The sequence below is a fragment of the Erigeron canadensis genome, chromosome 4 (genome assembly GCF_010389155.1).
Source record: "Erigeron canadensis isolate Cc75 chromosome 4, C_canadensis_v1, whole genome shotgun sequence".
Classification (NCBI taxonomy): Eukaryota; Viridiplantae; Streptophyta; class Magnoliopsida; order Asterales; family Asteraceae; genus Erigeron; species Erigeron canadensis.
Window position 1 is genome coordinate 23,591,962 of NC_057764.1, and position 27,912 is coordinate 23,619,873.

Below are 27,912 nucleotides of genomic sequence, written 5' to 3' on the forward strand. Positions count from 1 at the left end.
GTTTACCAAAACTACAATCTTTTAATTTGAAATATTAGATTGAGATTTTGTAATGTTATAAAAATATTGCCCCCACAAAACCAAAATACGTAACACAAAGATGGCTTTGGATCGAGGGGTAAAGTTGGAACAATCTTGACTCTTAAATTAAAGTCAAATGTTAAGATTTAAAGATGATTATTAAATCTTGACCCTTAATTTTAATTCTCAAAGGTCGAGATCTTCTTAACTTTACTCTTCAAGTTGGTATTAACTTGAGGAAATACCCACTCTTAGATCAGTAATACAGAAACCTTTAATTTTCCTTTAGATCAACTTAGTTTTTGAATTGGTTATACTTCATTTTTTGATCAATTATTTCAAAAGTGATTTAACATAGGTCTTTTGGATTGGTTATATATGGATTTTTGAATAATTTATTTCAAAAGTGATCAACATAAATTTTTTAGATCAAGTATGTAAAAAAAATTCGTTAAAAGATTAAAAATATCATTACAATATATATTAAAAATATCAATCATGTATCTAAAACGAGATGGATACCCGCGCAATGAATCCTGGGAAGAAGCTTGGGTGAGAATGAAGGTGTACGTTGAAGGATATCACAACTTGGAAGGTGTGTATAAATGTGATATTACTGGTTTTACGAAGGATTGAATGAAGATACTAAGAAGGCCTTGGATGAACGCTTGTGGTCATTACTTTCCCGAATACACTGGAGAACAAGGCTTAGCTTTCTTAGAAGGAAGTTCGCAAGTTGAGAGCCCGATTCAAGAAGACCAGACGAATAAAGAGCGGGTACAAGAAACCCAATATTCCATTCCAATTGGTGCAACAGCAGATGAAGCGGAACTTAACGGAGGAGCTTAAATAAGAGTTTAACGGAGGAGAAATGGACAAAATCGATAAATCTGACACTGTTTCGGAGCCACAAGCGCCACAAGAGCAGGTGGGTAAAGTCCTACTAGCATGGTCCATGGCCATGTAGACAATGATTTGTGTTGATTTTATGTTTATGATTGTTATGAATGAAATGACTATCAAAAGATAGGCTATAACTGATGTTTGATGTTTTGGCAACTTGATTATGATTATATGTATATGCATTCACTAAGCATTGCTTACGTTTTAGTTGTTTAATCTTTTTATAGGAGTTGGTAGTAGCCAAGAAGAATTTGATCAAGTGAAAGTGTTTGAAGTGAAGTAGTGATTAAAGGTATTTTGGCCATCCATTGAAGAATGACACTTTAGGTAGAAGCTTAGTTTAAACCTCTCAAACCTTTGGCTCTTGGTACAAAAGTTGGTATTTTGAAACTTGATAAATATGTGTAATTTGTGTACTTTCAGATTTTGTATCATGCTCATTGTGACTTTAGTGTCAAAATGAAGGTCTGGCAAAATGGGTAAATGATCCATTTGATTGGGAATATGAAGACTTGATTATGTTTATGTTAATGAAAGTTTTCCTAAGTTGAATCATGTATCTTTAGTCCATTTTTGAAGTTGATATTTTTTTTGAACTAGAAAATGAATGGTGAAACTTGCAAGTCTTTTAAGTGTTCATCTGGGCTGTCGTTTTGTTCATTTGGGTTGTCATTTGTTCATTTGGGTTGTGTCATTTGTTTATCTGGGTTGTGTCATTTGTTCATCTGGGTTATGCCATTTGTTCATCTCGGTTATGCCATTTTTTTATCTGGGTAAAAAAATTTTTTTTTTTATGTTTTCGGGTCGAGTCGTTTCAAGTGGTATCAAAGCTATGGTTCGAGGGAATTAGGTATTTAATCTTTACGGGTGGGATGCCTAAACTTGAACCATAGGATTGACTTCGACCTTAGGGACTTGTGTTGTTCATATTTGAGAATTGAAATAGTTAGTAAGGTTGATTTAAAATGAAATAGTTTATGATCATACCGGTCTATTACCGGTCATAAGCTATTACGTTCTAAATTGAACTTACTAAATATGGAAATGATTGAATATGAATGTTTTCGGTATTAGAGACTAAGTTATGAATGATGAGTTATATTTATAAGTTTCTTGAAATTTGTAGTATGGATTCATCTCAAGGCGAAGATGGATCAAGTCAAGATAGGAAGAAAAACATAGTGAATGAAGTACTTGTTGAATAGAAAGGTATAACTCGTGATTATATATGTAAACAAATAGGCAAGGCCTTAGAAAAATTCTCTCTGTTTATTGTTAAGAAGTTGAAAGATTCCTTGGAAGGAGCAATGAGTGATCACATTGCTAGCAAGATAAAGGAGAAAGTAGCCTTGTCAGTGCAAGAAGAATTTGATAAGCGTTTCCCTAAAGAAAAAGTACCAGAAATCCAAAATCTTGAAAATCAACCGAAGCAAACGAATGAAAAGCCTTATGATCTTAAGAACTTCACTATTGCTAACCCTCCCACATACAATGGGGACCCTGATCCCCTTGTGAGCACTAAGTGGGTGTATGAAGTTGAAGGGGTTTTCCGCATCACAAAGACTCGACCCGAAGACAAGACTTTGTATGGGTCGAGTATGTTGAGGGATAGGGCTAAATTGTGGTGGGATAGCCAAATTGAGACGAAAGGAGAAGATGCGATGGTGAAGCTGGATTGGGTAGATTTTAAAGCGGCTTTCTTTAAGGAATTTCGATCCGAATCCGATGTGACTAAGCTTAGAAGTGAGTTCATGAATGATTCTCAAGGTTCGTTGAATGTGAATGAATTTCGTGTGCGGTTTCTTGATAAAGCACAGTTTTGTCCTGAGTATTTGAAAGATGATAAGTTGTTGAAAGAGCATTTCTACCGGAAACTCCGCAAGAATATTCGAGAGAAGATCACTCTTCTTCAAGTTGAATCTTTCAACCAATTGATTGATGTGGCAAGATGGCATGAGGTGGAGCAAGGCATGCCGGATAAAGACTCTTCCAAAAGGAAGGCAGAGCAAAGTGAACCTCCAAACAAGAAGGTCCGATCAAGTGGAAGCTCAGGAAATAATACATCTAGAAGAAACATTCCCACTTGTAATAATTGTGGGAAACACCATTCCAGAGTTTGTTGTTTACCTCCTAGGAAGGGATGCTTTAATTGTGGCCAACCGGGTCACATCAGTCGTGATTGTAAATTCTCTCCAAACAAGCCTACCGTTTGTTTAATTGTTTCAATGAGTGACATATGAGAAGTACTTGCCCTTCATTGACGGAAGAAGAAACGCAAGCGGAAGTAAGGAAAATGAATGAGAAAAAAGTGGCAAAGTAAGTAGGAAATTCTAAAGGGAGGTCATTTCAAATCTCGGTGACGGAAGCAAAAGAATCAATCGATGTTGTGTCAGGTACCTTTCTAGTTTACGACACTCCCGCTAAAATTTTATTTGATTCCGAAGCAAATCGTTCCTTTGTAGCTACTCGATTCACCAAAAATATTCCCTTACAATTATCATTGCTTCAACCTCCGTTGTTAGTGGAAGTGGCGGGTGATCAAACCTATGTGATTAAAAATGTGTATATAGATTGTAGCCTAACCATAAATTTTGAAAACTTTAAAGCTAACCTTATTCTTATGGGTTTGGGTGAATTTGATGTGATTTTGGGCATGAATTGGCTTGGTCGTTATAAGGCGAGTATTTGTCGTATCGATAAGAGTGTTCGCTTCCAGACTCCTAATGGCAAGGATTTAGTGATTTATGGAGAAAGAAATCAAGACTCGTTACCCTTGTGTACTTATGCTCAAGCTCGCCGACTTATCTCCCATGGGTGCAAAGCTTTTCTTGCTCATGTCCTTGATTCCGATAAGGAATCCAAATCGATATCCGAAATTCCTGTTGTTAATGAATTTGTTGATGTTTTTCCTGATGACTTACCTGGTCTTCCTCCCGGTAGACAAATAGATTTCAAGATTGATCTTACTCTGGGTACTACACCCATTGCTAAAGCTCCATATCGTCTTGCTCCAACGAAGATGCGAGAGATGATGGAACAACTCCAAGAACGTCTCAACAAGGGTTTTATACGCCCAAGTAGTTCTCCTTGGGATGCTCCCGTTTTGTTTGTTAAGAAGAAGGACGGTAGTTTGCGGATGTGTATTGACTATCGAGAGCTCAATAAAGTCACTGTCAAGAATAAGTATCCTTTGCCTCGTATTGACGATATTTTTGATCAACTTCAAGGAGCATCGTATCTTTCGAAAATTGATATTCGTTCGGGTTATCACCAACTTAAAATTTGTGAAGAAGACATTCCTAAAACCGCATTCAGGACCCGTTATGGTCATTATGAATTATTGGTCATGTCTTTTGGGCTGACAAATGCTCCTACGGCTTTTATGGATCTTATGAATCGGGTTTGTTGTCCTTTCCTTGATAAATCCGTTATTGTTTTCATTGATGATATTTTTGATTTATTCGAAGTGTCTATCTGATCATGAAAAGCATCTTCGCGAAATTCTTGAAACACTTCGTCAAGAGAAGTTGTATGCCAAATTTTCCAAATGCGAATTTTGGTTACGTGAAGTTCAATTTGTTGGACATGTTGTCAATAAGGATGGAATTAAAGTTGATCCTGCGAAGATTAGTGCAATTACAATTTTCATTTAAATTGTTATTAATATCAAAAGACGGTTTGTAGTTACAACATTCAGTTTTAGGTAACGGACAATTGTATGTTGTAAGATCTTGAGTTATATCGAAATATATATCTTAAGGTGATGATAAGTATCAAACATCAGATCAAAAAATATAAACAAACATTGTCTACAAAAAAATATTATAAAATATGAAATATAATATATGCGTTCAATGTTTTAAAACTATATTCTTTTAATCTGATTTTATTTAATTTTTTGCATTTAAATTCACATATTTAACAATTTATCTTATCTTGCAAACATCATAAATAAATCATGTATTTAGATGGATACCCGCGCAAAGCGGTGGTGGAGGCGGCGACATGTCGGTGGTGGCGACTTGTAGTGCTAACGACGGCGAGTAAGATACATAATTGATGTAAATAATTCATATGATTTAAGGAGTTAATAAAGGTAATTTAGTAGATTAAAAATGTATGCTATAAATGTTTTAAGAGATTAAAAGATTCAAAAATAAAATATATAGTTTGTATTATAAGGGATTATAGAATATAAATATAGAAATATATAGATAGATATTGAAATGGAGTACAGATATTAGTAATACAAATTAGGCATTTTGATTTTTAAAATCTCATAATCTCTTAATATACTTATAACATACATCTTTTATCTATTAAATTACCTTCATTAACTCCTTAAATCACATAAATTATTTTACATCAATTATTAATCTTACTCGTCGCCGTTGCCACTATAAGTCGCCACCACGACACGTCAACGCCTACACTGCACGGGTATTCGTCTATTAACTCAAATCCAAGTCATTATTACTCAAACGGTCGAACCCATTTACTCTCAATCGAAATCCGTTTATTTTATGTGGTGTCGTGTCACTGTTTACAACATGTCAACATGCATATGAATGTTATACGGGTATAAAAATTGGATAAAAAGTTACAAATAACAAAATAAACCATATAAATTGGGCCTTGAATGTAAAAAACTTTAAGAAATCACAAAATATTTTAAGTGTTCTATTTCATATTGACAGGATCGCATGCGAACAGTTGGTTAGTTTCTTTGTTTCTTTCTTCTACTTTGGGAGGGTTTCAATTCTTATTGTTCCGATTTTTACATTTTCTTTGTATGCTCACCAACTGTTTGATGAAATGCCTTTGCACCTGACTTGCTCATTATATCTAAAAATATCATCAGATTCTATGTAATAACTTCCCTGTTAGCATTTCTTGCTTGAATTTGGATCATTTGACCCCAAAATTATTATCGTAGCTCGTATATGTAGAGCAGCTGCTGTATAGGACTTTAGTATGTGAGAGTAAACTAGCTTGTATTGTTTTGTTGCAAATAAAGAAGTGAACTTCATGATTTGCATCCATATATATATATACATCTATAATTGCCGAAAGTTATTTGATTTTTATAATTATGGCATTACAATAGGTAATAGTATATATCTAAGGGTGACCCTTTGTGGAAAATGTCATGCCTGTTTTTTAGCAGAAACATGTTGGTTTATTTATATGCGAAAGCTACATCGTTGCTGCTTAGCATTTACTATATGAAAAGTCCGTATGTTCATACAGAACCGTTGTAGTTAGCTTTTTGTTTCTTAACAGCAATTGTACTTCTATGAATATATATCATGAAATTTTACGCTGTGAAACTTTTTCCTGCTTCCGTGATTACATGTTTTTTTTTTTAATTTCTGTATGTGCTGAAAGCTTTATACGTCCGAAAATATAGTCAATATGAAGGTTACTCTAATTGGACATCATATTTACTATGTTTCTGGATTTTGGTAACAGTGAATGTGAATCAAATCTCTTTTGATACACTTGTAGGCAAGAATAGAAAATCCAATGAAAGCTTCGCAGTTGATGGCTCTTGGTTAAAGATTGAAGATTCATTTTGATACAACCTTTGCGTTTTGAGGTTTGAATATGCTGATATTATTTAAACTTGCCAACGTTTTCAATTTCCCATAGTTTGCACACTTAATAATAATCCAAGTAAATGTCATCCCTACCTCATTTTCGTTTACTAATAGAGACCCAAGACCTTTCTAACACACACCGTATAGGTTCCTATCATTGCTGTCTATTCTACCTTTTGTTGAATTACTACAAATAACAACTTTTATAAAGTTAAAATAGGTATCTGAACATTTAGTTTTCCGGGTTTTGAGTTTATTCCAAATTTTATAGCTCAAGACGTTTTTTCTGACAAGAAAGATGATGTTCATTTGCATTAAGACCATGATAATGTAAAGTAATTTTCTTTCTGAAATAATAAGTTGATTTTACAGCCAATATTGCTAGTTTACATATCTACAACTTTACAGCATATTGGGGATAATTTTATGTTTATATTCAGGCAGTATGTGCAACAATGTGGCTCAACATCAGTCGTCATCAGTGCAAGTTTTTTGCGGTGAGGCACTTTTCCAGAGTGTCTCCCCCACCACCTAATTGTGGCGAAACTGTTCTTCGAGTTTCTAACAACATAACTCATCTGGGTTGCCCTAAAGCTGGTCACAAGCCTCGACAGCTCTTATCCTTGCCTCCATTTCCGTCGCACCCTTTGCCTGGAAAGAATGCATCTCCTAATTCCCATGTCACCGCCATTAGCTGGTTGAAATATTACTTTTCTGATGTAGACAGTTCTGTGATCCAGTCACACTTTAACAAGGGCCTTGTGAGTACATTTTCTTTTTGGACTTCTCTTTATCTCTTCTAAGATTTGCTTACATGTTCTTATCTGTGGGTTTCTGTTATCATAGGCATATGAAGAAGTTGTATCCTATTCTCAAAATTGATGTATACAACATCTTTTTGATTTCCAATTCTGAAAGTAAACCAAAAGCTTGCTGGATTGTATATTATAAACATTTTGGAACAGCTATGTTATCAAAACAATATATTTAAAACGAGAATTAGTAGTTACTTTTGTTTAAAAAGAATTGATTTCTTTTTACTCTGTGTTTTTATTGTTTTTAACTCCCTGAATTCTATCCTTTTGGATTTGTCTGTAAAGAGAAAATTTTAGTTTTTGCATTTTGAAAGGAAATATGTTCAGGCGTGTTTAGTTGTTTTCTGTATGATCTATATATGCCAACTACTTCAATGTGATTAAAAATATAATGCTATGTTGCAAATGTTTAAAACATATAAACTTTAATGTAGTTTGTATATTCGTCCAGGTGAAGATGGAGTGTCATGAGGCCGGAAAGCAAGGACAGGAAAATATTGTAAAAAAGGTAGGTCTTACTCAAATTTTCAGTTTTCTTATAAATAATGACTCACTAAAAATATGATTACAAAAACCACATTGTTACAATGTTATATTAAAGCGATGTAAGGGGATGTTTATAAGTATTCTTGTTATGAGTTTATGATCCCACATCCCCAATTCATGTAGCATTGAGATTTCTGGTAAGTAGTTTTATTTGGTTTGATTTTATAATACTGTATCAACGTACAGATAAAGCACAATGAGGTCATGACGAAGGGTTCTAAAATTTACGTGCCAGTATCTGTTGCTGAATCTAAAATCTCCAAGAGATTTGATACCATACCAAGTGCATCTCTTTGTCCAAATGCAGATGAGATACAGTATTTGCAAAGACTTGTCATGTACAAGGTATGTCTTTAGTTCTAATACCTGTCATATTATCTGCATATGATATTAGGATTTTGGACCGTTTAAGCTTTTTGAGCATTACAACTTCGCAATTTTTTTTGTAGATTATCATGCTGTAAGTTTGTTTTGTTAAAACTTCATTTTGAAACTTCAGGACTCTGCTCTACTTGTTCTCAACAAGCCACCAAAGGTGCCGCTAAAGGTTGGCCACTAAGCTCGAACTTTTTGTAATTAGATCATGTTTTATGCTATTTCTCTTACAGGTTTTTATGTTTAGGGGAATATGGCTGTTCATAACAGTATGGATGCCCTGGCAGCTGCAGCATTATGTTATGATTACGATGAGAGTCCCAAGTTGGTAATTATTCTCTAATTGGTTACTGCTCTACTCTTGCCCACTAAAGGATTGTGTCAATTTGTGTCAATTCTATGATTTTTACTTCTATTTTTCTCCTAAAAGCAATCGTAAAAAGTGACCCAAACCCCTTTGGCCCATTATCCAATACAATCATTTATTCTTTGTAAAATGCAACTGGATATGGACACAATATGTCAGTGGGTCAACCTGACCCATTTGACATGTGCTTATTGCCCAATTTATCTCCGGTATGAAAGCCTAGTGGTGGGGGAAATGCAACATGAAAACGGAGGTTAGGGGTTAAATTCTCAGGCCCATGTCCCTTTAATCATAGTGTTATGTGATTTACTTCTCCTTGTTGGCCATGGGACCGGTTAGTGGGAGGCCATAACGGGTCAGTTATCCGTAATGTTGTTTGATGTTGACCCAAACCCATTTGGTGTGTTACCCTACCCTCTCATTCATTCACCCCCCTACGGCGAAATCCCTTTCCTTTTTCTAAATATGTAATCACTTTGTAGGTTCATCGTCTTGATAAAGAAAGCAGTGGGATTATTCTGATGGGCAGATCAAAAGAGAGCATCTCTCATCTTCATTGGTTGTTCAGTGACATCAATAGGACAAAGTCTTCACGTAAGGTATGCATTGACCTTTGGACATAGTAACTTGGAGCTTATTATGCTAATGTTATTCATCATAACTTTAGGCATGGAATGATACATGTGAAGATACTTACCAAAGGTATTGGGCGCTTGTCATAGGAACCCCAAAGGAAAAAGAGGGTTTAATTCGTGCCCCTCTAACAAAGGTCATTATCAATATCATTTTTATACATCTTTGGATTATCATCAATGAAAAATAAAGATGTGAACACGCTGCTGTAATTGGTTATAGGTTATGCTTAATGGTGGGAAAGCAGAAAGAGTAATGTTGGCTTATGGTTCTGGTTTAGAAGCTTCGCAGGCGGCTGTCACAGAATACCGAGTGCTTGGTCCTACAATAAGTGGTTGTTCATGGCTTGAGTTACGTCCACTTACAAACCATAAGCATCAGGTATATGCCCTCTCTTTTTTATACCTAAGATTTTAATATATTAATTTTTTTCCTTTTTGTGCTCAATTGACACTTGAACCACCTCTTGGTTGATTACTACTAAAATGCCGATATACCAAAACCTTATTGGTAATGGTATTACAAGATAGTAATCATATGTGCTGCTTTTGTTTGAACTTGTATAATCTAATAATCAGATTTTCGAGTGTTTGATTAGTTCAACATAAAGAAGGGTAAATAGGCAATCTAATTGTTTAAATCAAATATGAATAATCAGTTTCATAATTTAACCTCTACCCCAGCTCCGGGTGCACTGTGCTGAAGCTCTTGGTACGCCGATCGTGGGTGACTACAAGTATGGTTGGTTTGTTCACAGTAGATGGAAGCTAATGCCAAGGGCTGATTATGAGCCAGTAAGTGGAGAACCATACAAGATGAGAAGGCCCGCAGGGCTGGACGTTCAAAAAGGAAGCGTATTATCTAAAGTTCCATTGCTGCATTTGCATTGTAGAGAGCTTGTAATTCCTAATGTAGCTAAACATCTTGAGGTCCAGAAGACAACAAACTATAAAAGCAAGTTAAAGCCAAATGTGCTTAGATTTGTGGCATCAATGCCTTCACACATGAAGATTAGTTGGAATCTAATGTCATCTTATTTGGTTTGACTATTTCTTTTGCTTTTATACATAATTCTTTGCTTAAATATGACAAAATCGATTATGTAGAAATTGTTGATGATTGTGATAGTTTACCTAAAAATGTAACCTCAACAGAAGTCTTGACATTACAAGGTTTATTCGATTGGTAGCGTTAAGTTTATTCGATGATTTTGATCAAGTCTTAAAACCAACAACTCATTTTTAAAGCATAATTATGGGTCAGATTAGGTGGATACGATTTGTACTTAATTTTAGGGAAATGATAATTCTATAACAAAAATTAGATGTCTACAACAATATCTATATCATTCAGTTGTAGTTTGTGTATTACAATTTTTATTGTAGATGGATAAATTATGTTGTGAATATCAATTCCCTTAATTTTAGAGGTTCAAATGGATAAGATAATGATTAGTAAACTGAATAAATGGACCGAACATGTTGAAAGGTTGAAACTCATTTTATTTGTTTAAAAGTCAATCCACAATGACAATATCAACTTATATTTTTTATTAATTAATTAATTTATTTATTATTATTTTATTTTATTTTTTGAGTTTCCACAATTGAGTTAACAAAATTGTAAGGCTTATCTTGCGTTTTGTAAATTCGTTACAATATAAATTTTGCATGATGGTGAAAAGTCCAATAAATTGGCTGGCTAATTTGTGTTTAGTCATCTTTTTATTTTCTTGGCCAGTAAATTAAGTACAAACTATTACTGTATGACTTAGTGGTGAATCTTCTCTATTTCCACTTCTAAAGAGACACTAATGAACATGTTCACTTTGTACTTGTTTTACTTGTTTACTATCTCTCTACATAATTGATAATCATTCCAATATAGGTAAATATGACTACACCTCAACAAAAGGACTTAATTTACTTCTAGAAGTAGGCTTTGCCACATACCTGAAGTGTGTCCTTCATACCTCATGCTTTACGCATTTAAAGGTTTATCATCTTTTCATGAGTTAATCAACAATAATCAAAAAAAAAAGTTATCAATAAACTAATAATTATAGACTTGAATGATATAGTTAGGAAATATAATTAGTTGTTGAACCCTTTTCAAGAATATGAAGATTATGAGAGTGACATATTTAACCATATGTCTTTCACTATGATTTCTTATGTATTCGTAGTTTCTATTAATCTTTGCATATAAACATATTTTTGTCTAACTTTTAAAGGAAAAACTAAATAAATTGAACTACTATTAACATCTTTTGTAACTTTTGTATCTGACCTACTTACATTATAAGTTGGTGATACTTGATTTATAAAGATAGACCAAAATGACACGAATAAAACACTCTTGTTCCGTTCTTTTCCCAACTTGAACTGACCCATACATATTAAAGATGATAAAATAGTTTCATGATTATGAGTTGTTTCTGCCTAAAAGATCAATAAAGATGGTGACCATCAACAATAAATTCTTTGATGTTTATCAACAGTTATGATAGACATAACTAACTTTGTTAGTTACTGATTTGATCAGTCAAGGCGGAAATCTAAGAGGGACTTTTCTTAAACATCTATCAACACTTATATTCTCTTTTAAACCGTTTGATAAAACCATATTTTAGTTGATGAAAAATGTCAAATTTAAGAAAGAATAGTGCATAAACTAGGTGCAAAAATTGATCCAATCATAGCCGGCCATGTCATTATCCTCTCTGCCCAACTTAAGTTAACATGTAGGGACAAGTGATGACATGGCCGATTCAAATTGGTTGTTTCATTAATTGCATAAACTGGTTTCTCTTTTAAACGTGACATGTTGTGTAAAATGAAGGATGAATTTTTAACATGGAGAGAAGGTATTCGAATGTTAACTAATATGTTAGAAAATACCTTTCTTTACTTTACAGTGATTTTCCTTACTTTAAAATATATTATCTAAATTTCAATCAATCCGACATAGAATGACATAGAAGCTAAGTAGCTTCTTGAGGAAATCAAATGGTCTTTATGTGATTCATAAGTTTCATATGTGTTGGTATTAGCTTATGTAAGTATTTCTTTGTAAGGTGTACCAAACATGGCTTTAGAGTTTAGACCAAAATAGTATTAGGACTTGTAAATGTTCTTTTACAAAATATTAATTATTGATTTAAGATACATTTGTAATTTAGATAAATGATATATACCATAAGTTAATAGCTCAATGGTAAGGAAGTCCTTCCATGAATGATTGAATTTGGAGAGACTCAGATTCAAGTCTAAAAAACAAGGTTTCCTCCTAATATGTTGGTGTGCCTTTGGGCAGACTATTAGAGGATTTTTTTTTCCTATTAGATAATGGATGAGGGGTTTTTTTAGCATGAACTCGGTTAAGACAACATAGTTAAATCCTGCGTTTTGATATTCGATTCACATCTTTAATAAAAATGATATATCGGTTAACGGCTAGATACATAATGAAATATATATAGTATGGAGTTTAATTAAGAACATATGTTTCATATATTGTTATAAACTGGGTATATATAGGTAACCACCGCGCTGGGAACGTGCCTTGGGGCTGGGTGTATTTTTTTTTCCGTTGAATAAAATAATTTAAAGTGAGAATATCAAATATCAAATCATTATAAAGGAAGAATATTATCACGCAGGAGTATCTCCCATTTTATTAAATAGTTTACATTATTTGTATTGTTGTCATTTTTTAAATACTTTTGTCACACTGGTTAGTAAAAGTTGTAACATATTTTTTGATATACTGTCACATATTAATTGAGATTGGGGTTGGCAATCTTATCATGTTCGGCTTGATGAGTCGATGGTTGGCGAGTTATTGTTGAAAAAATTGGATATATTCTTAACTTTGAGATCAATAAATATATGATCGAGTGATATATATCGAGAATTCTTTGTAAGGTTTGTAGTCTCGGGCTAAGACTATACAATAAATTAAGACATGTCCAAATTAAAGGTGAATGAAATGTCTATCTCAAAGTGGTGTGTTTGGCGCAAAATTTGGAACTGAAATTCATTCGCATTCCATAACGTATCAATTATGTATATTCATAAATGAATACAAAGAATTGGACTTGACATTTACTTAGCTTCATTCCATATCGTATTATTTATCATCATTTACGTTCAATTTGTTATTTAATGATCTTTATGGTCATTATGAAACTTAAATTTCATTTTGGTGTATAAATAACGATCATACCATGATCTTGAATAAGATATGAATTATATGAGAAAAACACACACATAGCAAACTCACAATAATTCTCTGAATCAACATCCCATCCCCGTGTTCCATTCATCTTTCAGACAAGTGTTTATGTCCGACAGTACTCTGCTTCGACCCGGTGTACCTTGGGAACAGACGAGAAATCTGTTTAAGGGATTGTGTCAAACACAAACTTGGTTCCTTAATTTTACGGTTATTTTTTTGTTTTGTATTAATTTTTTGTATCATCTTTAATATGTATGGGTCAGTTTAATTCCACCTTTAGGTCCAAGATTTGACCTTTCCCCTTAGTTTTCTTATCAGCTCGTCCATTTCCTTTGTTACCTTTTGAGGATTGACCATGTTCAACAATATTAGCCTTTGCTGAATTGGGGACATAACTTTCCTTTTGAGCTATTTTATTGTCTTTTTCAATACGAAAACGAACAATAAGATCCTTAATGGTTATCTCCTTTCTATTATACTTGAGATAATTCTTGAAATCAATCCAATTTGGTGGCAATTTTTCAATCATGCAAAACAAAATAATGACCATAAAAGGAACCAGACTTGTGTTTGACACAATTCCCTCAAACAGATTCGTCGTTTGTTCCCAGGGTACACCGGCTTGAATCAGAGTACTGCCGGACTTAAACACTTGCCTGAAAGATGAATGGAACATGAGGATGGGATGTTGATTCAGAAAATTAATAGTGAGTTTGCTATGTGTGTGTTTTTCTCATATAATTCATACCTTATCCAAGATCATGGTATGATCGTTATTTATACACCAAAACGAAATTGAAGTTTCATAATGATGACCATAAAGATCATTAAACAACAAATTGAACGTAAATGGTGATAAATAATACGTTATGGAATGAAGCTAAGTAAATGTCAATTCCAATTCTTTGTATTCATTTATGAATATACATAATCGATATGTTATGGAATGCGAACTAATTAAAAGTACTTTTATTATTAATATTTATATTTTTATACTAATATTATTAATATATATTATTCATAATATTATTATTTCTATTATTATATTTATATTAGTATTAATAATTATATTTATATTATTATATTTATTATTTTATTATTAGTTATTAATATTTATATTTATATTATTATATTCATTATTTATATTATTATACTTATTATTTTAATTATTAATTTAATACTATGGTTTTTTTATGTTAATATATATGATTTTTATTATTTTAGTTTGTATTTAATTATATTATTATTATTTTATTTTTATATATATTTTTATTTCATATAATAATAATTATAGTTATGAATTTTATACGACTTTTTAATTTGATATATCTAATTTTTATTATTTTAGTATGTATCTAATTATATTATTATTATTATTATTATTATTATTATTATTATCATATGTTTTATTATTTATATATTATTAAGATATCATAAAAATTTAATAAAGGGTAATTTTGTCATTTGTTAAAATTTCAATTTAGATTCTTTAGTTGAATTCCGTTTAATTCTGTCAACTAAAGACATGACAAGTTTTAAAACTTTTCAGTTCTAATTCCTTCAAATTCCAATTCCTTTGACAGATTCCAATTCATTCAAAAACATTTTGAGAACCAAACGCCCCCTAAGAATACATTCTCGCTACTAATTTCTATGCCTTGAAATACCTTCTCGTCCCTCGCTTTCCAAAACACCAAATACAATACCTATGAACAACGTCGAGCATGAGGATTCGGATACTTAGGGCTCGATGGTAGAAATATGTCCATATCAAAAACTTTATATAATACAACGGAAACTTTTTTTCGGGTTTAGAACTTAGTCTAACTAGGCGGCTAATCAACCACGCCAATTTTATTAAATTAAGTAAAAGTTACAATTTACAAGTTAAACTTTAAATTGAAATTACAGCATACAAATCACCTAAAAAATGATGTCTACATGCATCTTTGAAAATTATCCTCTTATTTTTTCCGATGCCCACCTTAATATAGGTCTCGATGAGTTCTGTAACTGGACAGAAAAGAAGATGCCCAATTCTAAACTAGTTACTAATACTCCTCCACACGTCCAAAGAAACTTGACAGTAAATTAAAATAGCAAATGATCCATGGTTTCATCCCAATAGTCTGCATAACCCACATAAAGTGACCCGGAGTAACAATTACGCACCTAGAAAGCTTTGTGTGAGCACTCCTGCCAAAGAAAGATATTACATGTTTTAGCCACTCCGGGTGCCCATTTAAACACAAATCTTCTACTATAATCATTGCCAATACTCAATAAAAACTTCTTTACGCTTTTAACCAAAACATACGCGTTTTTATATATTATGATATTAAGAATATCCATTACTCGTATTACATTTCTTTCTTTTCATGTATTTTGTTATTATTCTGATTATTTTCATAGAATTGAAATAAACGTAGAATATTTAATTTTATTCGTTTAAATATCTTCAACAAATTTGTAGACTAATTTTTTTTTTCTTATATATATTATTATTTATTAATTTATTAATACCCAGCTATTTGCCTATTTCGTGTACTCCCGGGAAACATAAATTTAATTATTCTAATTTATCTTAAACAAAGGAGTTATTAAAGGTTGTATATAAATTATAAAAGTAGCTCGATCCAGTGCTACTCAACCAATCAGGTTAATCCCACTCACTTTAGAATAAGAGACGTAATTTGCAAGCAGTAATAATACTTTATCAATTGACTATCAACTTTGATAACTTTAGATAGGCAATTAAAAATTGATTCTTCTCCGGTGCTAAAATTATTTTGTGGTTAAAGGTGAGTATGGCAACTTCATGGTGTTTATAAGACTTTATATTTTTAATTTATTTTTATGGTGTTTTAGTTAATGTACAACATTATGTACTAGCGTGTTAATTAATAGCCTAGCTAGGAGTAAAAAAAATCAGCTATAAGGGCTAAATTTGGAGAGACTCGAATTCGAATCCAAGGGTAAGGTTTCTTCTAATATGTTGTCTAATATGTTGTCGTGTATTTGAGTGGACAACTACTAGTTCTTTTCCTTAAAAGGTATTGGGTAATAAGATTTTTTAAGATGAACCCGATTAAAACAATATAATCTAATCTATCCACTATGATGTTTAATTTGCACCAATTAAAAAAATGTACGACATTATGTAACTTTTATAACAGAAAATTGCTATATATAGTTAGTGAATTCAAAAATAAGATTGTACGTACGTGTCGTTTTTGTTAGCATGTGGTTGACTATTCAAGCCTCGTTTAATACATAAGCGTCCAAAAAGTGAGGGGGTAAGTTATTTCTTAGTATTTCTTTCTGGATCACTATCACATTTTAAAATGAAACATGCATGAAATGAACAAGAACAAATTAACATTTCATTAAAATGATCACATATCTGATTATTGAGAGCATCTCTAATGTTAAATCATGATGAATCTATTTTCATCTATAAACTTATCCATTATATATGTAACAAATTTTAAAAGACTTTATGAACACGTACAATACACATTAAATTACAAAGAGGTTCATACTTCATATGCATGATACATATATAGCCATGTCGTCATAAACATTAGAGTTAATTACTGAAATGGTACCTAATGTTTGTGTCATATTACTAGTTTCATACCTTTCTTTTTGAAATTACGCTGATCATACCCAACGTATGCAAATTTTCACTCGGACCATACTGAAGGCTAACGTCGTCACGTGTCCGTTAAAAACTCCCCCACGTGACTTGCATGTGAGGGGTAAAGATGTAATTTCACGTTTTTTAATTACTTAAATGGTACCTAACGTTTGCACGATATTGCTGATTTCATATCTAATGTTTTTCTTAATTACTTAAATGGTACCTAATTTTAGTTAATAAGTTTTTTTATTTTTTATTTTTTTCTTTTGAAAGGTGAATTCCGTTTTAAGTCAATGTCTTAAAAACTGGTATTTTAGTCATACTGGTCTGAAAATTTTTTTGGTATTATCTGTATTACTGAAAATATTGGCCGGTACGACTATTTTTAATTTGTTTTATTGTTCTTTTATGAAAATTTTCCAAAACTTGTTACAGTTTTACGAAAATAGTCAAAATACACTTCTAATCCAGTAAAAAATAATACCAAATAAGTTTTTCATAACAAAATATAAGTTTAAAGTTCACAAATAACCAAAAATAGCATTAAAGTATCATAAAAATAATTTTATAAAAAATTCAAATTTTCTTTTTCGAAAATATTGGGAATACCGCAACGGTAATACTAGAAATATCCAGGAATACCAGAAATATCGGCCGGTATTTACCGGTATTTAAAACATTACTTTAAGCTTCGTGTCGCAGTAAATATTGATCGGTATTTCTGGTATTACTTGAATATTCCGGTATTACCGTTGCGGTATTTCCAGTATTTTCAAAAAAGAAAATTTGAATTTTTTTATAAATTATTTTTATGATACATTATTGCTATTTTTGGTTATTTGTGAGCTTTAAACTTATATTTTGTTATGAAAAATCTATTTTGTATTATTTTTTATTGGATTACAAGTGCATTTTGACTATTTTCGTTAAATATAAACAAGTTTTGGAAACTTTTCATAAAAGAAAAATAAAACAAATTAAAAATAGTTGTACCAGCTAGTATTTTCGGTAATACCGATAAGACCAAAAAAATTTCCACACCAATATGACTAAAATACCAATATTTAAGACATTGGCTTAAAACGGAATTCACCCTTCAAAAGAAAAAAATAAAAAAATTAATAACTAAACATTAGGTACCATTTAAGTAATTAAGAAAAACATTAGGTATGAAATCAACAATATCGTGCAAACGTTAGGTACCATTTAAGTAATTAATAAACGTGATATTACATCTTTACCCCTCACGTGCAAGTCACGTGAGAGGGTTTTTAACGGCCACGTGACAGCGTTAGCCTTCAGTATGGTCCGAGTGGAAATTTGCATACGTTGGGTATGATCAGCGTAATTTCGAAAGGAAAGGTATGAAATCAGTAATATGGCGCAAACGTTAGGTACCATTTCAGTAATTAACTCTAAACATTATCGATCATACAATAAAATTTAGCTGATATACCTTTTCAATTATTTATAAACTTTTTCATAAACCACAATTATGGATGACCTAATTAACAATCACATATTGCTAGATAATTTAGTTTAGTCAAATGACAAATTAAACGTACACCAATAAATGACAGAAGGAATTTTTTATCACATTGAATAGTACTCGTAATTACTAGTGTTTTTCAAGTTCAAAGTCATCAAGGATTAGTGACCCCCACATATCCATATTTCACCAACCAGGAGAACTTTTCAAGAATCCCGGAACTTAATTGGAGGTTAAGTGATCACTACCATCCATATAGTAATAGAAAAGAAAAACTCAACTGCCCCCCACCCTTAATCCATATGGGTCAACTAGCTATCATTTTCACTTGAAATAAAGATAAAGTAAACTTCAAAAATTAAAGAGATGAAGATGATAGACCAACAAAAGATAAAGTACACCAACTCAAGAATATTAGGAGACACATCATCCACAAACCCCACCAGCTTACCCTCAACTTTGCTTCCCTTCACATCTAAGACCCTTCCCTTTACTCTTCACTATCTTTAACTTCCCTTTTTTGGAACTACATAGGTTGGTGTTAATTGGTTTCCAATAGCTAGCTAGCTTAATACTATACATTGGTGGTCATGAGTTCTATGGGCAATACCAATTGGCCACCATATAATAGCTATAGAGATTGTTCACAAGGGATTTGTAGCATATATTGCCCACAATGGTGTTACATAATATTTCCACCACCACCTCCTTTCCAATCCGGAGATGATGATTCTGGCATGAATTTCTCGCCTCTAATCATTATAGTGATCGGTGTCCTAGCTAGCGCTTTTCTTTTGGTTAGCTACTATACTATAATTTCCAAGTATTGTAAAAGGAGAGAAAACCAATTGAATCCACCTCTAGAATCTGATACTAGGAATGTATCAACGACGACTCGTGATCAATTGCAACATGCAACTACTGGGCTTGATGATTCATTGATCAAGTCCATTGCAGTATGCAAGTACATGAAAGGTGATGGAGTCGTAGAAGGAGCTGATTGCGCGGTATGTCTAAGTGAATTTCAAGAAGGTGAAAGTTTAAGACTATTGCCAAAATGTGGCCATGCATTTCATCTTCCATGCATTGATACTTGGCTTAGATCTCATTCCAGTTGTCCACTATGTCGAGCCCATGTCATGCCGGGAATCCCTATTCCATTCCAACGATCTTCGCATTCACAAATAAGATCTTCCAATTTCAATGTGTCTTCTCTTTTGTTCCAAAGGAGGAATGATCTTGTTCTTGTTGTGGAAGAGACACAAAGGGATAATAATCATAGGGATGAAGTTGTTGTAAACGTAGTCGCTAATGAGAATTTACAAGAATACCCTTTTCATGAACTAGATTACAATGGTGATGCAATGAGGATTCCCATGAATGTGGGAAATGGAGAGGGTCAAGCAATTCAAGAAGTTAGAAGATCAACTTCATTGGGATCATTTTCTTTCCAAAATCAAAATCTTTTGATTGCTGATATACTAAGTATTGAAGAAGATCATGAAAATTACCATCATGAACAAGTAGGCCCATCTAAAGGAGAAAATAGTAAATCAACAAAGAGAAGTAATACAATGAAGAGATCTGGTTCCACAGGTAGATTCATGTCCATAAGAAATGACAAAGGAGAAAGAATTTTATGATACCAAATTGAGGTCAGAATTATAATTTTCATGTGTACAAATTAAACAGAGAATATTATTGTAAATCCAGATTTCATTTACTTTACATGTGAAATGGTTGCTTAACCTCATTATTATCAAATTAAAGTTATGATATTTTTTCATAAGTTATAATTATAAACTATTATTACATTTAATTATAATTATTATAGTGACTGTCCTTAAGCATTAGCTCAATGGTTGAAAGACCATTCCTCATATATGAGGTTTTGTGTTCAAACCTTGGGGATGACATAAGAAAGTCCCTTTATGAGGGTTTGGCTTAGGTTTACCCAGGTTCAAGTCTAAAGGGGCAGAGTTTACTCCTATTAATCGTCGTGCTTTCGGGTGGATTAGTAGGGGGTTTTCCCCCATCAGGTATTTGAAATAGGCATTTCTACTTCGAGAGAGCTCTCTAACGCGGATCCGGTTAAGACAACGTATGTTAGACCCCTCACTGTCGAATCGCGACACGAAGTTTTCAGCGAAATTCATCTTTCAAAAAAAAAATTATTATAGAGACATGTAGTCTTGTACTTCGTGTAGAATATATATATATATATATATATATATATATATATATATATATATATATATACCAATTGTACATTATTTACTTTTTAGACATGATATCTAACTTCCAGGAAACAAAGGGAAGTTAATAATTTGTTTTATGTACTTTGAGTAAAATGTGCCCTATCCCTGTATTATTTGGTTAGCTAATCACTTGTTCGATTCGGATTGTTGAACTACCTGTCCTGCTTTTTATTTTCTTTAATTTCTTTTGTCACATACTCAAAGCTAATGCCCACAAAATTGAACTTTTTCTATTATATTTGTCTGTAAGAAATAAAAAAATTTCAATGATCTAGAAAAGACGAATTAAAAAATAACAAATGATAATGACAGTCCTAAGGATTGTCGTTAACAGCTTATTACATGCATAATCAAAAACCACCCCCTGAATTTTCGCACTACAAAATATAAATTTTAATGCACCAAAATAGTTAATATTGAAAGCCCTAAGGGCTGTAATTAACAAAACTCTTAAAAAATATGTAGGTGTTTAAGAAACTAAATTCTAAACAACATATATAGTTGGAAGCTTGATCGATGACGATTTGTTGCCATCCAGTCATCCACTTCTCTCCGTGATCGATTAGTGCGTTTAATCAATGTTTTAAAAACCGGTATTTTAGTTATACCGGCGTGGAAAAATTTTCCGGTATTACCGGTATTATCGGTAATACCGGAAATACCGGCCGGTACGACTATTTTTAATTTATTATATTTTTTGTGTAAAAATCCTACAAAACTTGTTACAATTTAACAAAATAGTCAAAATGCAATTATAATTTACTCAAAAATAATACCAACTATGTATTTCATAACAAAATATAGGTTTTAAAATTTACAAATAACAAAAAATAACATTAAAGTATCATAAAAATAATTTTTTTAAAAAATCAAAATTTATTTTTTGAAATTACCGGAAATACCGGTATAGTAATACCGGAAAATACCGGGAATACTGGTAATACTGGCCGGTATTAAATAGTGAAAATACCGGAAAAATACCAGACTTAAAATACCGGCGTGGTCTCCGGTACCGGTAATACCGGCCGGTATTTACCGATATTTAAAACATTGCGTTTAACATAATTAAAATAAAATAAAGGGATAATATTTGCACATGTTTATGTCTGAATGAAATGGTGATGTTAGTGTTGTAAAGGTGACTTCTGTTTGTAGCGAACAAAAACAGGCTTGTCGGTGCAATATCAAAGATTGTCTCTGAAAAATATTTATTTTTTTGAAAATACTAATTATAACTCTAAAGGTCGTTATTAATGTATATGAAAAAATTATATTTTTTATATTAAAAGTTTATTTTTTATATGTGAAATTCTAATGAGTTTAATTATTAGGTGTCCATATCATGCGAAAATTAGAATGAATATATTGTACTGACATCATATAGTTCATACAAGATGATTTAATAGTTATCCAAAATTATGCTCATTATTTTTATTTTTTTTATTTAGATTTACCTCAAAAAAAATTTAAATTATAAATACCACTTTTCATGTACAGTAACGACAAACATGAGACTATAACTAACACGAGTATAATACCTGCGCATTGTGGCGGAATTTCGTTTTAGGAGTGACAATTTGTTATAAGGGTAGATATGGTAATTTAGTGTTATAGTATGTGGAGAGAGATTTTGGGAATCATGGTTTTTTGAAATATATATATATAGGTCTCTCATCCAATAAGAACACTTCAAAAATGAGAACAAATGAGAACAGATCCGGGCCTTCTATTACATAATCGAACGGTTAAGAAATTTAATTGATTTTTCAATTTAAATATTTAGTCAAAAGGGCATAACTGGAAATAAAAGTTACGGTTTCTATACAATCAGTTTGACCAATCAGAATCAGTTTTTTCACATTTCATTCTTCATGAGAGACAAACATGAAACATTACTAACTATACATTTGTTTAATAATTTTTTGACCGAAGTATGACTAGTAGACTTTCATAAAATTGGATGCATTTCTTTTTTTTTTCATCCATATCTCAAATTTGTTAACTGAAATCAAATATCTAACTTAATTCTGTTTGCATATCCTGGGATTTACAAAGCATGCATCTGTTTGCTTTTATTCACTTGATTTCTTTTTTATTTTTAATATCACATTACGTATTTTATTTTTTATGCATCCTCGCGTTAATATTGCATCCTGGAGTTATGTTAATTATGCATCCTATTTTTGTTAAATTGTGCATCCTAAAATCATTTTTTATGCATCTTGAATCTATAAAATCAAATTATTTCATCCACATGCTCATATTGTGTCTCCAAATTTTTTTTCCATCCATTTTTCATTAATTATGCATCCACTAACTTAATTGTTGTTTGTGCATCCACTCATATTATAAATGACTTGTAATTTTTTACAAATTAAATCTATCATTAAAGAGGATGAAACAACTAATAATATAAATATTGTTATTTAGAAAATTGATGTGTTTAATTTAATTGCAATCCAATATAATTGAGATGAAAGTTTTTTTGCTAAGTATAAGTACTAACTTTAAGAGTTAGTTACAATTTCAAATTAATAGAAAATAAAGTTTAAAAAAATTTCATCTCATGTTAAAATTTCTCTTTTACCTCCTGTTCTTATTGTTCTTATTCTAAACATGTTCTCACCGAAAAATTATCATATATATATATATATATGTGTGTTTTTTTAATTTTTTAAAAACATACCATAAATAAAATCCAAAATGCTTATATTTTTAAACAATAATCAAATTAAGTTTTCATCAATCATTAAATGCCAGCAGGATATGAGCACAACACCGGCCATCAGTGTAGAATAGAATAACAATCAAACAAAAAAAAAATGAAAACATCTCACAATATCACATTACACAGTAACACACCAACATGAAATATCTCACAATAATCTCATTACCATCCAAAACAATTCCTATCAAAATTCAGCCCATGAATTCCATGTATGATTTTATGCCGTTCTTAAATTTAAAAAAAAAAAATAAAATCCATGTATGATGCAGCCCATGAATTCCAAAACAATTCCTAATTGACGACAATATAATAATGATTTCTGAAGAGAACATTCCATATATACAATTGAACACAAGATTGTTGTGGGCACGCCAAATACGCTATACAGATTACAGCCACAAGTACTATTCCGTAAAAAGCCTTTTTAGGCGCTGCTGACCCGAATATGAGTCTCCAGTAAAAATCCTTAAAACTAAACGCATAAATTGCAGATATTTTACACCACTAAGATATAACCTCGCAAATTGACTTTAGGCAATTGGCACATTTTCAATATGAACTAAATCCGTCGATTTGCCTGTCACATGAGCCTGTGTGCCTAATACTTTTAATTGAGGAATGTCTTGCAAGCAAAGCAATGTTATTACCTTGACAAGATGTTAACGCTTTTAAGACGTTTACATATAAATATTATAAAATTATTCTGTGATTTGAAGAACCATTAACGGATTTACGCAATAGAAAACTACTGAGGTGGTTTTATAGATTATTAAACTATAGCTTTGTTTAAATAACATTAAAGTTTTATAAAGACACAAATATTAACATTCTCGATTTTTTAAAAACTTGTAACAACTCTTTTAAATATTCAATCATTTTAGCTAAAACAATACAATTAAATAATTAATAAAAGTATTAAAATGATCTGATATATTCATTAATCACTTTATAGTTCATAGTCCAAAATTACAAATAGAAGTTTTATCTTAAATCTCAAGCCCACAATGTAAGGCCACCACAAGGTCATTAGCCCATTACTCCATCCTTTTTAAGAAATCCTCTTCCTTGTTCTTTCTCTGCCTTTCTTTTTCTATATAAATCTAACATTTTGATTCATTAGGTTTCATATCTTCGTCAATTTAAAAATTAGTTGTGTCCAAACCCAATTTCAAGGTGTGTCCATTCATGAATTACTATATGCCTTCTTAAAAACCTTGGAATTTAACATATGTCCATGGACCCACGTTACTATAATCACCATTTTGAATCAACAATAATCATGTTGTTAGTCTTAGAACGTACTTTTAAATGACAACTAGTCAACAACGTATATTTATGTTTAAATAATTTGAAACGACTTTAAAGATAAAAAGGTGCCAACAGCCATGTACTTCACTTCAAAGCAAACATGACAACATATTATTATTACACCATATATGGCAAGAACTAAAAAATCATGTTTTTTAAATTGAAAAATAATATCTATTTTTTTGGTTGTTATACCCTTTTAGTCCAACACTTCATTTCCGTAATTATATACTACATTAATTAGTCTTCTATAAATATATATCCTGTTTTGCCTTTATATTATTGTATTGTACAATATATTATCATGGTGTCAAGACCAACACTTTTAAACATGAAATGGGCATTCATAATGTTAATAATCATAGCTGCAAATGGTGATCCTCCTGAAGAACCTGTTAAGTGTTCAAATAATCTCAAAGATTGCATCATCACAAACTCTTATGGTGCATTCCCTGACCGTAGCATTTGTCGTGCAGCTGAGGTCGTCTACCCTTCATCCGAAGAAGACCTTGTGTCAATAGTTGCAAATGCTACTCAGGTGAACAGAAAGATGAAAGTAGCCACTCGTTACTCACATAGCATACCAAAGTTGGTTTCTCCAGATGGAGATGATGGACTCATTATTAGTACAAAAAATCTTGACCGTGTTATGGAAATCGATCTAGACAAAAGGCTTGTCACCTGCCAGAGTGGTGTAACATTGGGGCAACTCATTAGTGAAGCTGCAAAAAGTGGGTTGGCTTTGCCTTATACTCCATATTGGTTGGGTTTGACGATTGGTGGTCTTTTAGGTACGGGTGCACACGGTAGCACCCTTTGGGGTAAAGGTAGCGCAATCCATAATTATGTGGTTCAGGTCAGGATAGTCACTCCCGGTCCACCTGAAGAAGGTTATGTTAAAGTGCGGTCTTTAGGAGAAAATGGTTCACTTGATGAAGAAATGAATGCAGCTAAAGTTTCCCTAGGAGTACTTGGAGTCATATCTCAGGTATATTTATGGTTTTGTTAATATCATAACTTTCCTTCATATGCTAAATACAGTTTTTCTGACAATATTTGATATCATAATCTATAGGTAACTTTAAGGTTGCAGCCAATATTTAAGAGATCAGTTACCTTCATAACTAAAAATGACACAGACTTATCAGATCAAGCAGCCACCTTTGGGAAACAACATGAGTTTGCTGACATGACATGGTACCCAAGTCAAAAACGAGTTGTTTATCGGATTGATAATCGAGTTTCCTCCAATATCTCAGGAAATGGTCTCTGGAATCACCCCGGATTTCGTGCTCTGCCTTCACTTGCACTCTCTATTTTAAGATCTATAGGTATTAGGTAGTCATGTGAATTATAAGTATCAAGATTCAAGAAACAGTTTTTATGCTCATAAGAGGCTAAAAATAATTGCAAAAAATATAATTGTAGAGGAAGATCAAGAGGCAAAAGGTGATGTAGCTGGAAAATGCATCGTTGGAAAGCTTACGGCAATCAGTCTAATAAAGGCTGCATATGGGCTAACAAATGATGGTATACAGACTTCAAAACTATACAACAAAATTATTATCTTAAATTGAATGACATAAAGTAACATAACTATGTAGGTATTATCTTTAAGGGATACCCTGTAGTTGGATATCAAAATCGACTTCAAGCATCAGGAGATTGCCTTAAAGGCCCAAAAGATGCTGAAATCACCATGTGTCCATGGGATCCTCGGGTTAAGGGTTTATTCTTCCACCAAATGAGCATAAGCATTGTCCTTTCAAAAGCTAAATATTTCATTCAAGATATACAGAAACTTGTAAGTATAGCGCCACAATCATTGTGTGGTCTAGATCAGTATAATGGTATCCTGATGAGATATGTTACAGGCTCAAATGCATACTTGGGTAAACAAGAAGACTCGTTGGATTTTGACATCACTTATTACAGAAGTAAAGATCCAAAACGTCCAAGACTTTTCGAGGATGTGCTTGAAGAGATTGAGCAAATGGCAGTGTTTAAATACGGTGGCTTGCCACATTGGGGGAAGAATCGTAATGTGGCATTTGAAGGGGTGTTCAAGAAGTACAAGAAAGGTAGAGAGTTTTTGAAGGTGAAAGATAAGTATGACCCTTCCGGGTTGTTCTCTAGTGAGTGGACTGATCAAGTTTTAGGACTAAGAAATGGTCTGACCACGGCTAAGGAAGGTTGTGCTCTTGAGGGCCTGTGTGTGTGCTCGGATGACATTCATTGCGCACCTCAAAAAGGTTATATGTGCAAACCGGGGAAAGTTTTTAAGGATGCAAGGGTCTGTAGTTTCTTTAATGCCGGTAACCAAATCTCGGATGGTAGTAAAGAAGAATTATAACCTATCAAATTTAGTCAAAAACACATTGTTCTGTGATTTATTCTCTGATTCTTTAACCAACAAGTCTAGCTTTTTCTTTATGGAGACCCAGATATTAATATGGTTTATGCCAATCGTTTCCTTTTGTAAAGGCTGGGCTGCAGTGGTCACTATAAAATGGTATTTCGCGGTCATGTGATGAGATTTGAACTTAACCACATAGTTGCTTATCATTTGACAGAGAAAAAGTCATGTTTATATAAGAAAATTTTGTTTTTATAGTCTTGGAGACCAATGCATTTATTTATTTGGAAGTAAAATAAAAGTTGGCATGGGGTAAGATGTGTGGAATAAGATATCATAAGTACAAGACTTGCCAAGTGATACTAATGTTTAGCCGTGCCAGCAAATGAATTTTATCACATTACCTTATCACACATACGACATATGATGATTGTTAAAATCCATTATACCTGACGAGAGATAGTGCCCGCGCGTTGCGGCGGTGAGATGGTGGGGTGATAGGTCAAGTCATAGAGTATAATAGGCCGTACGGGGCTCCGCCCTCAGATTTAAAATTCGTCGAAAGTATATCGAATGACATCTCTAATGAAAGAACTTGAAATTTTAAGAACACCCATACAATTTTTATAAT

The 27,912-nt window shown here is 32.2% G+C and overlaps 4 protein-coding genes across 4 annotated transcripts; all 4 read left to right on the forward strand.

Moving 5' to 3' along the window:
• The first annotated feature begins 2,231 nt into the window (after positions 1 to 2,231).
• LOC122597194 lies at positions 2,232 to 3,164 on the forward strand. The gene has a single exon (XM_043769822.1). It carries the CDS (start codon positions 2,232 to 2,234, stop codon positions 3,162 to 3,164), a length of 933 nt encoding a protein of 310 aa, XP_043625757.1.
• A 2,374-nt stretch (positions 3,165 to 5,538) lies between these two features.
• LOC122596666 (RNA pseudouridine synthase 3, mitochondrial-like) lies at positions 5,539 to 10,324 on the forward strand. The gene is made up of 11 exons (XM_043769285.1): positions 5,539 to 5,640; positions 6,433 to 6,523; positions 6,965 to 7,285; positions 7,791 to 7,847; positions 8,072 to 8,230; positions 8,385 to 8,432; positions 8,508 to 8,588; positions 9,110 to 9,226; positions 9,295 to 9,396; positions 9,483 to 9,641; positions 9,944 to 10,324. The coding sequence occupies exons 3-11, from the start codon at positions 6,980 to 6,982 to the stop codon at positions 10,304 to 10,306; spliced, it is 1,392 nt and encodes a 463-aa protein (XP_043625220.1). The 5' UTR covers positions 5,539 to 5,640; positions 6,433 to 6,523; positions 6,965 to 6,979; the 3' UTR covers positions 10,307 to 10,324.
• An 8,855-nt stretch (positions 10,325 to 19,179) lies between these two features.
• LOC122598328 (RING-H2 finger protein ATL51-like) lies at positions 19,180 to 20,427 on the forward strand. The gene has a single exon (XM_043770922.1). It carries the CDS (start codon positions 19,222 to 19,224, stop codon positions 20,272 to 20,274), a length of 1,053 nt encoding a protein of 350 aa, XP_043626857.1. The 5' UTR covers positions 19,180 to 19,221; the 3' UTR covers positions 20,275 to 20,427.
• Positions 20,428 to 25,229: 4,802 nt separating this feature from the next.
• Positions 25,230 to 27,467, forward strand: LOC122598455 (probable L-gulonolactone oxidase 4). Its single transcript, XM_043771052.1, has 4 exons — positions 25,230 to 25,913; positions 26,001 to 26,256; positions 26,354 to 26,455; positions 26,530 to 27,467. Exons 1-4 carry the CDS (start codon positions 25,230 to 25,232, stop codon positions 27,276 to 27,278), a joined length of 1,791 nt encoding a protein of 596 aa, XP_043626987.1. The 3' UTR covers positions 27,279 to 27,467.
• Positions 27,468 to 27,912: the final 445 nt, after the last annotated feature.

Bases quoted from the DNA above. Each gene is read 5' to 3' on its own strand.
- LOC122597194 (XM_043769822.1), top strand. From the start codon at position 2,232: ATGAGTGATCACATTGCTAGCAAGATAAAGGAGAAAGTAGCCTTGTCA.
- LOC122596666 (XM_043769285.1), top strand. From the start codon at position 6,980: ATGTGGCTCAACATCAGTCGTCATCAGTGCAAGTTTTTTGCGGTGAGG. The intron at 7,286-7,790 runs GTGAGTACATTT...ATATTCGTCCAG, and splicing joins CACACTTTAACAAGGGCCTT to GTGAAGATGGAGTGTCATGA. The intron at 9,397-9,482 runs GTCATTATCAAT...AATTGGTTATAG, and splicing joins TTCGTGCCCCTCTAACAAAG to GTTATGCTTAATGGTGGGAA.
- LOC122598328 (XM_043770922.1), top strand. From the start codon at position 19,222: ATGAGTTCTATGGGCAATACCAATTGGCCACCATATAATAGCTATAGA.
- LOC122598455 (XM_043771052.1), top strand. From the start codon at position 25,230: ATGGTGTCAAGACCAACACTTTTAAACATGAAATGGGCATTCATAATG. The intron at 26,257-26,353 runs GTATTAGGTAGT...ATATAATTGTAG, and splicing joins CTCTATTTTAAGATCTATAG to AGGAAGATCAAGAGGCAAAA. The intron at 26,456-26,529 runs GTATACAGACTT...ATAACTATGTAG, and splicing joins ATATGGGCTAACAAATGATG to GTATTATCTTTAAGGGATAC.